General features: G+C 36.2%; 1 protein-coding gene across 1 annotated transcript in view; it reads left to right on the top strand.

Moving 5' to 3' along the window:
• Positions 1-807: 807 nt before the first annotated feature.
• The window catches only part of Fam186a (family with sequence similarity 186 member A), a 67,335-nt gene continuing 50,787 nt past the window's right edge, over positions 808-17,355 (top strand). The window contains exon 1 of the mRNA XM_046435909.1: positions 808-984. Within this exon, the coding sequence (XP_046291865.1) occupies positions 808-984 (177 nt within the window). The remainder of the gene's footprint in view (positions 985-17,355) is intronic.

Here is a 17,355-nt window from a genome sequence, read left to right as displayed (position 1 = left end):
TTATATTATTTTCTGTACTTTTATACATTTTAAATTAAAAAATAAAGCTACACAGTGAACAAAACACCCTATCCTTTAATTGCTCCAGCCTCCTAAATCCTTTCACTTCCTCTGTAATCAAAGGAGCTGCCCAAAGCACTCCTCTTCTCAGGTGGAAAGCAGCCTTTAGCATTCCTTTTGATTTTTTGAGCCAACTATGGAACTTGAATCAGTCAATTTCCTTAAAAAAGAAGAAGAAAAAGAGGAGGAGGAGGAGGAAGAGTGTGATATGCATCTAAATAATATCTTCCAATTACTACATGTCTAGGAAAAGTTAAGGGACAGCTGTGAAAATTGTAAAGTACTATCCTATAACAGGTTTAAAAATATTTAAGCGAAACTAAGAGAAAAGAAGAACCAAGAATTACATTTGATATACTGGATTGCATCTTGAATTCTAACACCTAGATTTCAAGTTCATTTAAGCAGGGCTACGTCTTCTATATCTTTTAGTGTTCCTGTTGTCTATTCTTTCCTCCCCTCCCTCCCCCCTTCACCCGTCTACCAACACAGCATATAGAATGCCTAGTTCTCTGCATATAGTAAGCACTTTTTAAATGTATGAGTCAATATTAATGTCACAGTAGATCTATTATGACATCACTGGGTCTGGAATACCATGGTTAGGAATCAGTTGGTAGTAAGCTAAGTCACAATCTCTAGGAGCAGGCTTCTGGCTTCCTAGTGGAAACACTTTTATTAGCATTTGCCTATATTCTGTGGAAAAGAATAAAAGAAAAACACCCAAAATTTCAAACATTTACCAAAATGAGAAATGAGGTAGATAGTGATTCTGAATCAGAAAAAGAGAATGATGCCTCGACCACGAGAAGAAAGCCTGGAAGTACCCTTGATGTTCCAGTGGTCTCTTACCTTGAAATCCCATTCTCAGTACAGACAGTCATCTCTAGGATTGAAAAAGCACAGCTCATACGAGCCAAAGAGGTAGGTAGTGAATCAGAAGATTTATAGATTACAAGTTTTTTTTTTAACTTTTCATCACCAGGTACATTTTTTTTAGAACTCATTTTTTGTTGATGATATTTAACTGTATTTGAGAAAATATTGACTTCAAATGATGATTTCACCTGACTAATGGATAACAAGATCCAAATTGATGTTAATCTCTTCAGATTAGGAATTAATGAATCCATTTAAGAAGTAAATCAAGGCTTGCTTAGCATGCTCAAGGTCCTGGGTTCAATCTCCAGCACTAGAAACAAAAAAAAAAGAGAGATAGAGGAAAAAGATATAAATATTGGTACTTTCTCACTCTTCAGGCAGAATTTCCCTGTTCCAACTAGCAACAATAACAATGTCTATTTTCTTTTGCAATTCTGGGGATTGAACCCAGGGACTTCTACATGCTAGGCAAGTGCTCTACCACTAAGCTGCATCCCTAGCACATTTTATATTATATTAAATTAATGAATTTACCCATGACCTCCAAAAGTTTTTCATGCCTCTTTATAAGACTTCTACATGCCTTCCCTGCCACGGACCCTAATCCCCAGATAACTACCAATCAGTTTCCTTTCTTTTTCTTTTCTTTTTTTATGGAACTGGGGATAGAACCCAAGGGCACTCTACAACTGAGTGACATCCCCAGTGCTTTTTATTTTTAATTTTGAGACAGGGTTTCACTAAATTGCTAAAGCTGGCCTAGAATTTGAGATCCTCTAACTTCAGCTTCCTTGATGCTGGGATTATCCTGCTGAATATAACTTCTTTGGGGTGGAGGGTACTGGGGATTGAACTCAAGGGCACTCAACCATTGAGCCACATCCCCAGCCCTATGTTATTTAGAGACAGGGATTCACTGAGTTGCTTAGCACCTCACCATTGCTAAGGCTAGCTTTGAACGCATGATCCTCCTGTCTCAGCCTCGGAGCTGCTGGGGATTACAGGTGTGCGCCACCATGCCCATCTCTGAGCTGCCTTTGAACTAGAGATCCTCCTGTTTTAGCCTCTGTAGTCACTGGGATTACAGGCATGTGCCTTCATCCCTAGCTGAATACAACTTCTTTATCAGATGGGTGATTTGCAAGTATTTTCTCCCATTCTGTGACTTGTCCTTTTCTTCTTCTAATAGTGTTTTTCAAATAATATAGGTTTCAAGTCCAATTTATTGTTTCCTTTAGTGGTTCCTGCTTTTGGTGTGGTAAGTAAGCAAATTTTGCCTAACCCAAGGGCACATTTCTCCTATGTATTTTTCTAGATCTTTTAGACTTCTGGATTTTACACTTGGGTCTATGATCCACTTTGTCTTAATCTTTGTATATGATGTCATATATAGATTAGGGTTCTTTTTTTTATATTTATTTTTTAGTTTTCGGTGGACACAACATCTTTATTTTATGTGGTGCCGAGGATCAAACCCAGCACCCCACGCATGCCAGGTGAACGAGTTACCGCATGAGCCACATCCCCAGCCCCCAGGGTTCTTTTTTTTTTTTTAAATAATTATTGCAGCTCCATTTGTTAAAAAGACTATCCTCTCACCATTAAATTGAATTGGCTCTTCAGTTGAAAATCAGTTGACCATATCTTTGAGTTTATAGTTTCTCTAGTCTGTTATATTAATCTATTTGTATTTCTTTATGCCAATGCCACAGTATCTTGATTACTGAAGTCTTTATAATTATTTTTGAAACCAGGTAGTTTTAGTTCTACCATTTTGAAATTCAATTATTCCAATCTCTCCCCACACCCCTTTTCTTTTTCTTGGGCTTCTTTCTCTGGAGTGACACACTAAAACACATAAAACTTAAAAACTGTCTTTATCTACACAGCTTTCCTCTCTTTGCATTTCCAAATGAATTTTAAAATCAGCCTGTGAAATGCTATCAAATACACATTTTTAAAAGCCTGCTGAGCCAGATGTGGTGGTACACACTTGTAATCCTAGTGACTCTGGAGGCTGAGACAGAAGATTCAAGGTCAGTCTCAGCAATTGATGGAGACCCCTGTCTCAAAATAAAGCATAAAAAAAGGCTGGGGTCATGGCTCAGTGGTTAAGTGCCCCTGGGTTCAATCTCTGGTACCAAAACAAAACAAAAATGTCTACTAATATCTTTGATTGGGATTGTATTGACTTTATTAATCAATTTGGAAAGAATTAATTTTTTTTTTTTTTTTTGGTGCTGGGGATTGAACCCAGGGCCTTGTGCATGTGAGGCAAGCACTCTACCAACTAAGCTATATCCCCAGCCCCAAGAATTAAAATCTCAACAGTATTTTGTCTTTTGACCCCTGGACATAGCATATTTCTCCATTTATTTAGGGCTATACACTGAAAAAAACTACAAAGCATTTCTGAGAAAAATTAGCCTACTTTCCAACATATAGGACTTTATACTTCTTTTGTCAGATTCATCACCAAGCATATGTTAAAGTTTAGATCTGGAAAAACCCCGAAGTCTTGGTCCCCAATGCAGCAATATCCAGAGGAGGGGCTTTTAGGAAATGACTCAGTCATGAGGGCTGTAACCTCATCTTTGGGTTAATCAACTGATGGATTAATAATTTGGAAGGACTCTGGCGGGTGGTGAAAACTGTAGAGGTTAGAACTGAGTTGAAGGGAGTGGTTCCTCAGGAGCATGCCTTTGGGGACTTTATCCTGTTCCTAGACCTTTTCTTACTCCCTCTGCTTCCTGGCTATCATGAGGTAAGAGCTTTCCTCCACTATATCCTTCCACCTTGATGTTCTGCCTCAAACCAGGCCCAAAGCAATGGAGCCGCCAACGGTCAACTGGAACCTTTGAAACTGTGTGCCAAAACAAATCTTTCTTCCTTTAAATTTTGTTTATTCAGAATAAACAAAAATAAATAAGAAAGGGGTGGGGATATAGTTCAGTGATAAAGTGCCTCTGGGCTCAATCCCCAGCACCAAATAAATAAATAAATAAATAAATAAGTTTCTCTCAGGTATTTTGTCACAGAGATGAAAAGCTGACTAAACACAGCATATCATATTTTTTAAAAAAATATTTTTTAGTTGTTGATAGACCTTTATTTTATTTATTTATATGCAGTGCTGAGAATAGAACCCAGTACCTTACACATGCCAGGCAAGTATGCTACTGCTTGAGTCCCAGTCCCAGCATATCTTATTTATTTATTTACTTTAATTTTTTTATTCTAATTTGTTATATATGACAGGGGAATGTATTACAATTCATATTACACACACAGAGCACATTTTCATATCTCTGGTTGTATACAAAGTGTCTTCATACAATTCATGTCATCATACATGTACTTTGGATAATGATGTCCATCTCATTCCACCATCATTTCTAACCCCATGCCCCCTCCCTTCTAGAGTTTTGTCTATTCCTCCCATGGTACCCCTCCCTACCCCACTATGACTCAGCCTCCTCATTTCAGAGAGAATATTCATCATTTGTTTTTTGGGGGATTGGCTAACTTTACTTAGCATTATCTTCTCCAACTCCATCCAAGTACCTGCAAACCAGCATAACATTTTTAAAAAACATTTTTAGTCATAAATGGACATAATGCCTTTATTTTGTTTATTTTTATGTGGTGCCTATGATCAAACCCAGTGCCTCACATGTGCTAGGCAAGTTCTCTGCCACTTAGCCACAGCCCTAGCTAGCCCTCATATTTTTTTTTGTATAACTGGTATTGCTTTTTAATTTCAATCTTCAATCATTCACAACTAATATATAGAAATACAATTGATTTTCACATGTCCATCTTGTACACTAAACTCAGTTCTTAGACGTTGTAGATTTTTTTGGTACATTCTTTGGGGTTTCCTACATATGCATTCCTGTCATATACTAATAGGGGCAGTTTTATTTCCACTGTTCATATACATGTGTATTCTAACTTCTTTTCTGACTTGTTAAGGGGGTATAGGACCATCAATATAAAGTTGCCTAGAGGTGATAAGAACAGCACCATTGCTTTGTCTTTAATATTAGGGTAAAACATTTAGTCTTCTAACATTGAGTAATGATAGTAGCTACACTTTTTTTTTAAGGTGCTCTTTATCAGGTTATGGAAATTTTCTGCTTTTCCTAGTATGTCAAGATATTTTAAATTAGGAATAGACACTGAGTATTATTAAAAGCTTTTACTGCACCTATAGGGATAATTGTTTGTTTTTCCTCTTTAGGTCTGTTAATACACTGAATTATATTAATTTATGAATGTGAAGCAAACTTTGCATTTCGGGGATAAATTCCACTTACCTATGATGTATTATTCTTTTTATATCTTGTATTTGGTTTACTAAAATTTTATTAACTTTTGCATCTATATTTATGAGGTATATTTTCTGTAGTTTTCTTGTAATGACTTTAGTTATGACATCAGTATATCACTAGCTTTAGAGAGTCAGAAGAATCCCCTTCTGTTCAATTTTCTGTAAGAGTTTGTTGAGAATTTGTGCTGCTTCTTTTTATAAGTTTGGTAGAAACTACCAGTGTTTGGGTAGGAAGAGGGAGAAATAACCAAGGGGACCATATGTGCTCAGAGTCTAATTTATAGGAAGGCTTTAGACCACAAATTCAATTGAAAATACACATAGGGCTATTTAGATTATCCATTTCTTTCCTTTTTTGGCATTAGGAATTGAACCCAGGGGCATTTAACCACTGAGCAATATCCCCAGCCTTTTTTAGTTTTTTAAATTTTGAGACAGTCTCACTAAATTGCTCAGGGCCTCACTAAATTGCTGAGGCTGGCTTTGAACTTGTGATCCTCCTGCCACAGCTTCCCAAATCACTGGGATTACAGGCATGGAACACTGAACCCAACTTTTTGTTTTTGTTAGTGGGGATTGAACCCAGGGGAACTCTACCACTGACAAACATTCCCAGCCCTTTATATTTTTTATTTTGAGACAGGATATTACTAAATAGATAGCTGAAGCTGGCCTCAAAACTTGTAACCCTTCTGTCAGCTTCCTGAGTAATGGGATTAAAGGCATGTGCTACCATACTTGGCTTAAAGTTGTTGACAATAATACATTATTATAATACATTATTTTACTTTTATTGTCTGTATAATTTATGGTGACATCACTTCTAATTTCTTTTTTTTTCTGAGCTAATTAATTTTAATCACAGATAATTCATTTTACTCATAGTTAGTGAGCTATCCCCTCTCTGGGAGGGAAAGATATGTATTGGGAATATTTAGCAGCGGAATATATTTATATAATACTAGCTTTTCCTTAAGATGCTCTTTTATTTTTCTTAAAATATATTTTTATAACTTTATTTTATTTATTTACTTTTTATGTGGTGCTGAGGATCGAACCTAGTGCCTCACCCATGCTAGGCAGGTGCTCTACCACTGAGCTCTACCACAGCCCCAGCTCCTTAAGATGTTCTTTTCTGTGAAACTATTTTTTATTTGTTCTAATTAATTATACATGATAGTAGAATGTACTTTGATACATCATACATACATGGAGTATAATTTCTCACTCTTCTGTTTTTATATGATTTAGAATCCCACCAGTCATATGGTCATATATGTATATAGGGTAATAATGTCCAATTAATACTATCCTTCCTATCCCTATACCCCTCCCCTCCCTTCACTCTTCTTTACCTAATCTAAAGTAAATCTTTTTCCCTAGCCCCCTTTATTGTGAATTAACATCTGCATATCAGAGAAAACATATGGCCTTTGGTTTTTGGTGATTGGCTTATTTCACATGATATTCTCTAGCTCCATCCATTTACTGGCAAATGCCACAATTTCATTATCTTTTAAGGCTGAGTAATATTCTATTACACACACACACACACACATACACACATATGCCGTATTTTCTTTATCCATTCTTCTGTTGAAGGGCACCTAGGTTGGCTCCATAGTTTAGCTATTGTGAGTTGAGGTGTTATAAACATTAATGTGGCTGTGTCATTGTAATATGCTGATTTTAAGTCCCTTGGGTATGAAACAAGGAGTGGATAGCTGGGTCAAATGGTGGTTCCATTCCAAGTTTTCTGAGGAATCTCCATACTGCTTTCCATAATGGTTGCATTTCCACCAGCAATGTTGAATGTACCTTTTCCTCCATATCCTCGCTAACACTGTTGCTTATATTCTTGATAATTGCTATTCTGACTGAGGTAAGATGAAATCTCAAAAGTAGTTTTGATTTACATTTCTCTAATTGCTAAAGATGTTGAACAATTTTTCATAATATTTATTGATCAATTTTATTTCTTCTGTGAAGTGTCTGTTCAGTTCCTTAGAACATTTATTGATTGTGTTATTTGTTTTTTTAGTGTTCAGTTTTTTTAGTTCTTTATATATCCTGGAGATTAATGCTCTATCTGAGGTGTATGTGGTAAGATTTTTCTCCCATTCTGTAGGCTATCTCTTCACGTTATTAAGTATTTTCTTTGCTGAGAAGAAGCTTTTTAGTTTGAATCCACCCCATTTATTGATTCCTGATTTTACTTCTTGCACTTTAGGAGTCTTGTTAAGGAATTCACATCCTAGGCCAACATGGTGAACATTGTCCTTGAAACTCTAGCCAGAGCAATGAGACAGAGAAAGAAATTAAAGGAATATGAATAGGAAAAGAAGAACGCAAACTATCACTATTTGCCTATGACATGATTCTATATTCAGAAGAGCCAAAGAATTCCACCAGAAAACTTCCAAAACTCATAAATGAAATCAGCAAAGTAGCAGGTTATAAAATCAACACCCATAAATCAAACATCTTTCTATCAGTGACAAATCTATTGAAAGAGAAATAGGAAAACTACCTCATTCACAAAAGCTTCAAAAAAATAAAATACTTGGGAATCAATCTAACAAAAGAAATAAAAGTCCTCTACAATGAAAATTACCAAACACTAAAGAAAGAAATTGAAGAAGACCTTAGAGGATGGAAAGACCTCCCATGCTCCTGGATAAGCAGAATTCATATTGTCAAAATGGCCATATTACCAAAAGCATTATGCAGATTTAATGCAATTCCAGTTAAAATCTCAATGACATTCTTCATAGAATTAGAAAAAGCAATCATGAAATTCATTTGGAAAAATACAAAACTCAGATTAGTCAAAGCAATCCTTAGCAAGAAGAGTGAAGCAGAAGGCATCACAATACCAGACCTTAAACTACACTACAGAGACATAGTAACAAAAAACAGCATATATTAGCACCAAAATAGATGGATAGACAAATGGCACACAATAGAAGACACAGAGACAAACCCACATAAATACAGTTATCCCATACTAGACAAAGATGCCAAAAAACATTCAATTGAGAAAAGACAGCCTCTTCAACAAACGGTGCTAGGAAAAATGGAAAGCAACATGTAACGAAATGAAATTAAATCCCTATCACCCTGCAGAAAACTCAGCTCAAAGTTTGGATCAAAAACTTAGGCACAAGAATAAAGACCCTGCGGGCTGGGGATGTGGCTCAAGCGGTAGCGTGTTCGCCTCACGTGCGTGCGGCCCAGGTTCGATCCTCAGCACCACATACAAACAGAGATGTTGTGTCCGCCGAAAACTAAAAAATAAATATTAAAAGAAAATTCTTTAAAAAAAAAAAAAGAATAAAGACCCTGCGCCTAATAGAAAAAAAAGTAGGCCCAAATCTTCACCATGTTGGCCTAAGATCTGATTTCCTTAAAAAGACTCTAGGTTCCTTCCTTCCTTCCTCCCTTCCTTCCTTTTTTCCCCCAGGGTCTTCTTGCCTTGGCAGCCAGAATCCTCTAGAAGAAACCACTTCCCTGTGTGGATAGGCACTGGCTCCTGGCAGGGGTTGTCTGAACCTCAATAACAGGGACTGTGGTACTGGTCCTGTTCAGGTTCCCACACAAGTCGGATGTTAAATACCTTATGTATTTTTCACTCAAGGCATAAAGAAAGCAGGAGAAAGAAATCCCCTTGCTTTTCAACTTTAATTAGCAAGTACCAAGAATATTTGACTGAGCATTTTAGGAGAATATTAGGCAGTCTCATAGAAAAATATTCACAAGGGAACTTCTACTATGTGTAAAGCCATTTCCCCTTCACTGAGAAAGGGGGTAGGGGGAAGCCAGAGAGACACGTGGATGAATAAAATAGAGCTCCAGCTCTCTGGCATGACATGGCCAGGAGAAAGAGGGCATTGTACCATCACATGGGAGCACCCAGAGGGAGCCATGATTCTGACTGGAGTAAGTTATTCATCCTATTAATGGAACACCTACAGTGTGGCTCCTATCTGGAGGCTTACAATGGGAAAATGTGACAGAGATGTCCAACTGTCATCTTGCACTCCTTTCCCCCTTCCTTCCTTAGTAATTCAGCCCCAAGTTTCAGTTAAGCACAAGGCTTCCAGGCCTCTAATTTCTGATATTGGTAATTTGTCCTCTCTTTCTGTATAGAAGTTTATAAACTTATTAATCTCAAAAAATTAATTTCTAGATTCACTGATATTCTAATTGCTTTTCTCTTTTCTTTTTTTCCCCTGTGTGTGTGTGTGTTTATGTGTGTGTGGTGTGTACTAGCAATTGAACCCAAGGCACTCCACCACTGAGCTACATTTTAACCCTTTTAAAATTTGTTTTTCTGCTAAATTGCTGAAACTCTCCTCGTACTTGGGATCCTCCTCCCTCAATCTCCTGGGTTGCTGAGATTATAGGTGTGCACCACTACGCCCAGCTTTTCTGTTTTATATTTTTATGGATTTCATGCTGATCTTTATTATTTCACTTACATACTTTTTATTTTGCATTTAATTTGTTCAAGGGTAGAAGCTGAGGTCATTGCTTTGAGATATTTTTTCTTTTCAGTGTTTTATTCCACAAATCCCCCCCTCCAAATGAAAATGCTTAATTTCCATTTTCATTCAATTCAAAATATGTTCTAATTTCCTGGTGTGTGGGGTTTTTCTTTTCTTTCTTTTTTTATTTTTAAATTTTATTTTAAGACAATGTCTTGCTAAATTGCTGAGGCTGTTGTCAAATTTGGAATCCTCCCACCTCACCCTCCCCATCACTGAAATTACAAGAGGGACTTCTGTGCCCAGCCTAATTTCCCTTCTTTGGCCAATAGTTTATTTAAAAGAATGTTATTTAGTCTCCAAGTGTTTGGAAATTTTGTGTGTGTGTGTGTATGTATATCGACCCATGGCCTCATACATACTAGGCAAGTGTTCTACCATTAAGCTATACATCTCCAGCCATTTTTTTAGGTTGCTTTGAGATATATATATATATATATATATATATATATATATATATATATATATATTAGCTGTAGCTGGACACAATACCTTTATTTATTTATTTTTATGTGGTGCTAAGGATAAAACCCAGGGCCTCACATGTGCTAGGCCAGTGCTCTACTGCTGAGCCACAATCCCAGCCCTCCCTTATACCATTTTCATCCTATTAGTTGTTTTCTTGTTTTCAATACCCTTATTATGACTATTATTATTGTTATTTTTATTTATTTGTTGTGGTGCTAAAGATTGAACCCAGGGCCTTATACATGCTTAGCAAGAACTCTACTACTGAGTGACACACAAGTCTCCCTCCTTGATTAAATTTATATTTGAATTATATAAATTGAAGCTTCCCAAGGGAGAATTCTTTTTTAATTAATAAATTGTCTATTTATTTTGTAGTACTGGGGGTTGAACGTAGGGCCTCCACATGCCAGGCAAGAACTCTAGCTCTGAACTCTCTCCAGCCCCTTTTTTTTGGGAGTTGGGTACTGAGGATTGAATTCAGACACACTCAACCACTGAGCCACATCCCCACTCCTGTTTTGTATTTTTTTTAGAGACAGGGTCTCACTGAGTTGCTTCGTGCCTTGCTTTGAACTCTCGATTCTCTTGCCTCAGACTCCAGAGCTGCTGGAATTATAGGGGCACGCCACTGTGCCTGGTATCTCCAGCCCTTTTTATTTTTAAAATTTTTTTAGTTGTAGATGGACACAATACCTTTATTTTATTTATTTTTATGTGGTACTGAGGATCAAAGCCAGTGCCTCAAACATGCTAGGCAAGTGGTCTACCACTGAGCCACAAACCCAGCCCCTTTTTAATTTATTTTTTAATATTTTATTTTTTTAGTTTAGTTGGACACAACACTTTTATTTCACTTATTTATTTTTATGTGGTGCTGAGGATTGAACCCAGGGTCTCAAACGTGCTAGGTGAGTGCTCTACTACTGAGCCACAACCCTAGCCCCTTATTTTGTTTTTGATATAGGGTCTTTTGCTAAGTTACTCAGGCTGACCTGGACTTTGTGATCTTCCTACCTCAGCCTCCTGAGTACTGAGATTGTAGGTATGTGCCAAAGTGTCAGGCTTCCTTATGGCTTTTTTTCTTCTCTAGAAAACTACCCCTCTTAAGAAATCTGTTTCTGTGACCTTTTATATGATACATGTCTCTTTAAATTCCATATCTGGAAAAAGCATCTGTCCCTTTGCAACTCAGGTTTGGTTCTATAGCAGCTGCTCTTGCAAGACTTGGCAACTTTGAAATCTCTTCTGTGAAGTTTGTAACATAATCTGGCCATTTACTTTTTTTTTTTTTTAAGTATTTTTAGACTTAGAATGAATTTTGTTTTTCTTTAGTTACTCCAATTCACTCTCAGGATTCTTCACTAGCATCCTTCCTCTATCTTTTTTTTTTTCCTCCTCTTTTTCACTTATAGTTATCTTGCATTTTCACCATTCTCTGTCTTTAAATGATGTTTAATATGTGAATTTGCTTAAAAGTTTTTTTTTCTTCTTGTATGGAATTTTCATATATGTGATATTATTCCATATCTTTGGAATTGTGTTCTAGTTAAGAAATATTTCCTGGGGCTGGTGATGTGGCAGAGTGCTCATCTAGCATGTGTGAGCCACTGGGTTTGATCCTCAGCACCACATAAAAATAAATAAAATAAAGGTATTGTGTCCATCTACAACTAAAAAATTTTAAAAATTTCTCTACCATAAGGCCATGAAATATCTTTCCATATTGTGTTTGCCTTTCACATTTAGATCCACAATCCACTTGGATTGAATTTTGCTTGTTTTTTAAGATAGTAGAGTTAGAGCTTGATTTTTTTCTTTTGACAAAAAAATCCCAAGTAGAGGGCGTTACAGGTGTGCCACCATGTCTGGCAGAATTTGAATTCTGACCAGACACAAGCATGGGGGGAATAAGTGATAAGCCTGGGATTTAAGTGAAGTAAGATGTCAAAAGAAAGAACTCTGCATACAGTTGGGACCTCTGACAGACAATAGTCTCAGTAAATACTAAGACTAATACTGACAAAGATAAAGATAAAGGGAATTTACTGAGTTGAGTATGGGGTACACTATAGTCCCAATCTACTTTGGAGGTTGAGGTAGAAGGATGGCTTTAGCCCAGGAGTTCCAGAATGCTGGTCAACATAGCCAGATCCTTTCTTTAAATCAAAAAAGAAAGAAAAGGAACTTACTGTTTTTTGTCTTAGATCTGGAAGATGGAGAAGAAAAAAAAAAAAATCTTCTCTTAGAATGCCTACCAACAGACTGGCAGTCACAAAAGTTTGAAACTAGAATTCATACTTCCTCTCTATCCTCCCCCAAATCAACCTAGGATTGATCAATTGTATTTGTTTGTTTATTACTGAGGATTTAACCCAGGAGTGCTTTACAATGGAGCTACTTCCCCAGTCCTTTTATTTATTTTTTATTAGTTGTAGATGTACATAATACCTTTATTTTTTAAAATTTATTTTGTAGTTGTAGATGGACAGATGCCTTTATTTTATTTGTTTTTTATTTTTATGTGGTGCTGAGGATCGAACCCAGTGCCTTAAGCATGCTAGGCAAGGGCTCTGCCACTAAGTTACAGTTCCAGCCCTATTTTGTTTATTTTTATGTGGTGCTAAGGATCAAACCCAGTGCCTCACACATTCGAGGCAAGTGCTCTACCACTGAGCCACAACCCCAGTCCCTTTATTTTTTATTTTGAGACAAGGTCTTGCTAAGTTGCTGAGGCTGGCCTCAAACTTTTGATCCTCCTGGCTCAGTGGCCCAAGTCTCAACCTGGAATTTTAAAGAGATCACAGCTTACTATTGCCCAAGGCATCTTGCCAGAAACAAAATTCCGTTTGGAGATTTTTTTTTTCATTTTTATTTATTTATTTTTAGTTGTAGTTGGACACAATATCTTTATTTTAAATATTTATTTTTATGTGAAGCTGAGGATCGAACCCAGGGCCTCGCAAATGCTAGGCCAGTGCGCCACCGCTGAGCCACAACCCCAGCCCCTGGAGGAGAATATTTTAAACAGAAGACTACATGTATTTTCAGTAATAAAGTTTTAAGGAAAAAGAAAATTAGGTTAAAATGATCAAGATTTAGCAGAAACAAGGATCTATGAAATTACACCCACAATTACTACATGTTTTAAAAGATCAGATAAAGAATTTAGGCTCAGCTGGGTGTAATGGCATGCACCTGTATGTAATTCCAGCTACTTTAGAGGTTCAGACAGAAGGATTGCAGGTTCAAGTCCAGTTTGGGCAATTTAGAGGGATCCTGTTTTAAAATACATTAGCTTGAAGCCCTGGGTTTAATCTCCAGTACTGAAAGGGAAAAAAAAAAGAATTTAAGCTCATTTACCATGTTTATATAAAAATGATCAAAATATGACAAGGAAGGCGGGGGTTGGGATTGTAGCTCAGTATTAGAGCACTTGCCTAGCACAAGTTTGGGTTTGATCCTCAGCATCACATAAAAATAAATAAATAAAATGTCCATCTACAACTAAGAAAATCATTAAAAATATTACTAGGGCATAAAACATCTATGAAATTGAGCAGGAAGATTTGAGCAAAGTGCAGTGGTACATAGGTCTAATTCCCGTGACTTGGGAGGCTGAGGCAAGAGGATTGAAAGTTTGAGGCCAGCTTCAAAATAAAATAAAAAGTTTAGGGATTCAGCTCAGTGGCAGAACATTCCTGGATATACAGGTGAGCTCACAATGTGTCCAGGCAAGTTCTGCAAGCAGTTCAGTGATGGCTATTGTAGAAGCTGTAGATTGGTTTTATCTTTGACTTCACCAGCACTGGGATGAAGATAGGAATTCTGGCAATAATGGCTAAAGAAAAAATTATGTAACATTACAGAAGGCACTAAAAGAAAACAATTTTCTTAACAATTTACATTGTCTTTAAGAGAATTATTAAATATAATGAAAAGGAAAGGTGAAAGTAAACAAACAGATCTGTTAACCTTCTTTTTTGTTTACATATTAAAACAATCCTCAACAGTTGTTTACCCAATTTAAATTAAACCATATAAATCACGTGAAAAAAAAATATTTGGATCCATTTTATCATGAGCGCTCATCATATATGATATATGGACATACGTACATTCAAACATATAACACAAAACACAAGTGTGCACACATAATATAATACATACAACACATAACATTATAGTAAAGGCCTTATAACTTTTTACAGGTGAAATCTCCATTGCAATGTTTAAAAACTCTATAGTCAAAAAATAGAACTGATCAGCAAAACATTAACCTAGGTCTGTATGAGCTCAAAAAACAAAATAGAACTTCATGATATGGCAAAGGGCAATAATAAAATAGATATTGAAAAAAGCATCCTGGTTCTGTTGCAGATGTAAGAATAGCCAAACTGGAGTTTTGGATATCAGTTGTTATGGATTTGAGCCAAATCATCTTCTTTTTGGTCTGTAGAAATCGCTTTAGTTAATCTTTCTGGAATCCAAATCGGCTGCTGTTCTCCCTGTGGAAACACATAAACAGACCCCCGACTCCAGACAATCACTGGGTCAGGACCTTGGTTAATCTCTCTGGAATCCAAATCGGCTGCTGTTCTCCCTGTGGAAACACACAAACAGACCCCCGACTCCAGACAATTACTGGGTCAGGACCTTTCCATTGTCCTGTTAGAATATCCTTCCAAAGTACCTTGGGCTTATGTACATTTTTTGGACACATATGCCTTTCCACAGCACTAAGTCCTGATGAATCCAAATTTAAAAAGTTTAGAGTAAAAAGGGTTATTTTAAGTTTATCTTTGGGGAATATATACCCCTTCCCAATTCCTTCTTTTTGCTTTAATAAGTACATTTTAATAGTTTGATGAGCTCTTTCAACTATGCCTTGTCCCTGTGGATTGTATGGGATTCCTGTTATATGAGTAATGCCAAATGTTGAGCAAAATTGTTTAAAAGAGGTAGAAGTATAACCAGGGGCATTATCTGTTTTTAACTGTTTTGGAACACCCACAGTGGCAAAATTTTGTAAGCAATGAGCTATAACATCTTTAGTTTTTTCTCCGGCATGAAGGGAGCCCATCAAAAATCCAGAAGAAGTATCAACTGTAACATGCAAATATTTTAATTTTCCAAATTCTGGCAAGTGTGTGACGTCCATCTGCCAAATATGGTTAGGTATCAGTCCTCTAGGATTGACTCCAAGATTAACATGTGGTAAAAAGGTCACACAATTTTGACATTGTTTTATTATTTGTCTAGCTTGTTCCTTAGTTATTTTAAAACGCTTTTGTAAAGTATTAGCATTGACATGGAACTTTTTATGAAAATTTATAGCTTCTTCTAGTGTAGAGAAAATATGTATGTCATGTGTAGTTTTATCTGCTAAATCATTGCCCAAACTAAGGGCTCCAGGCAATCCTGTATGTGCCCTGATATGTCCTATAAAGAATGGATCTTTTCTGTCCCAGATTAGACTTTGTATAGTGGAAAGCAAAGAGAAAACAGTAGAAGAAGGGGAAATCCTACCAGCATCTTCAAGAGATACTATAGCATTAACTACATACTGACTATCAGAAAATAAATTAAATACAGAATCTTTAAACATCACAAAAGCTTGTAAAACTGCATTAAGCTCTACCTTTTGAGCTGATTGTTTGGGTACTAAAAATGTAAAAGTTTGATCAGGGGTAACTACTGCTGCTGTACCATTATTTGACCCATCAGTGAATATATTTGGAGCATTCATGATAGGTGTTTTTCTTGTCATTTTTGGAAAAATTACAGGATGCAATGACCAAAAAGACAATAAAGGATTAGATGGTAAGTGGTTATCAAATGAAACATTAGATTTACACATGATTATTGCCCAAGTATTTAACTCATTAGCTAACTCATCAATTTGATTCATAGTATATGGAGTAATAATTTTATTGGGAGAAATTCCAAACACTCCCTTTGCTGCTTTTATTCCTTTGAGTATTAATTGTCCTACAGCCTCAGGATACCTAGTAAGAATAGTGTTAGGAGAATAAGATAAATGTATCCATAATAATGGACCTTCTTGCCAAAATACTCCTGTAGGAATATTTTTTGTTGGTAGTACAATAAATAATAAAGGCAAACTTATATCAATTCTATCCAAATGCATATTTTCCATATATGTTTCAATGATTTTTAATGCCTTTCTTGCTTCAGGCGTTAACATTCGGGGTGAATTTGGATCTGATGGACCTTTTAGGAGATCAAATAAAGGTCCCAACTCTCCTGTTGGTATACCTAAATAAGGCCTTATCCAATTTATGTCTCCTAATAACTTTTGAAAGTCATTAAGTGATTTGAGTTGATCTACTCGTATTTGAATTTTTGGTGGACGGACCATGGTTGAGGATAATAGAACTCCTAAATAATTAATTGGAAAATTTAATTGTACTTTATCTATTGCTATCTCTAGATTATAATTTTTTAATAAGTTTGTAAGTGTGGCATAACATTCTAGCAATGTGTTTTTATCTTTGTGTGCTAATAATACATCATCCATATAGTGAAATATTTGTAGTTCAGGATTTTGATTTCTAAGTGGCTGGATTACTTTGTTAACATAAATTTGACACATAGTTGGGCTGTTAGCCATCCCTTGAGGGAGTACTTTCCATTCATATCTCTGATCAGGACCTTCATGATTCAGTGCAGGGATAGTAAATGCAAAACGTGGACTATCCTCAGGATGAATTGGAATTGAAAAAAAACAATCTTTAATATCTATAACTAAAACATACCAGGTTTTTGGCAAAGCAGACAACTGAGGAATCCCTGATTGAGCAGGTCCCATAATAACCATCTCATTATTAATGGCTCTTAAATCTTGCAATAATCTCCATTTACCAGATTTCTTTTTGATGACAAAAATGGGAGTATTATGGGGAGATACAGAAGGTTGTATATGTCCTTCTGCTAATTGTTGTTTGACCAGGTCATGGGCTGCTTGTATCTTTTCTTTAGTCAGGGGCCACTGAGGAACCCATACTGGTCTTTCTGATTTCCAAGTAATTTTTATTGTCTCAG

This window comes from Marmota monax, unplaced genomic scaffold (genome assembly GCF_021218885.2).
Source record: "Marmota monax isolate L192 unplaced genomic scaffold, Marmota_monax_Labrador192_F-V1.1 WCK01_AAM20220418_F8-fsc00012, whole genome shotgun sequence".
NCBI classification, from domain to species: Eukaryota; Metazoa; Chordata; class Mammalia; order Rodentia; family Sciuridae; genus Marmota; species Marmota monax.
Note: the sequence above shows the minus strand (reverse complement) of the source record. Positions and strands in the feature narration are given on the sequence as shown.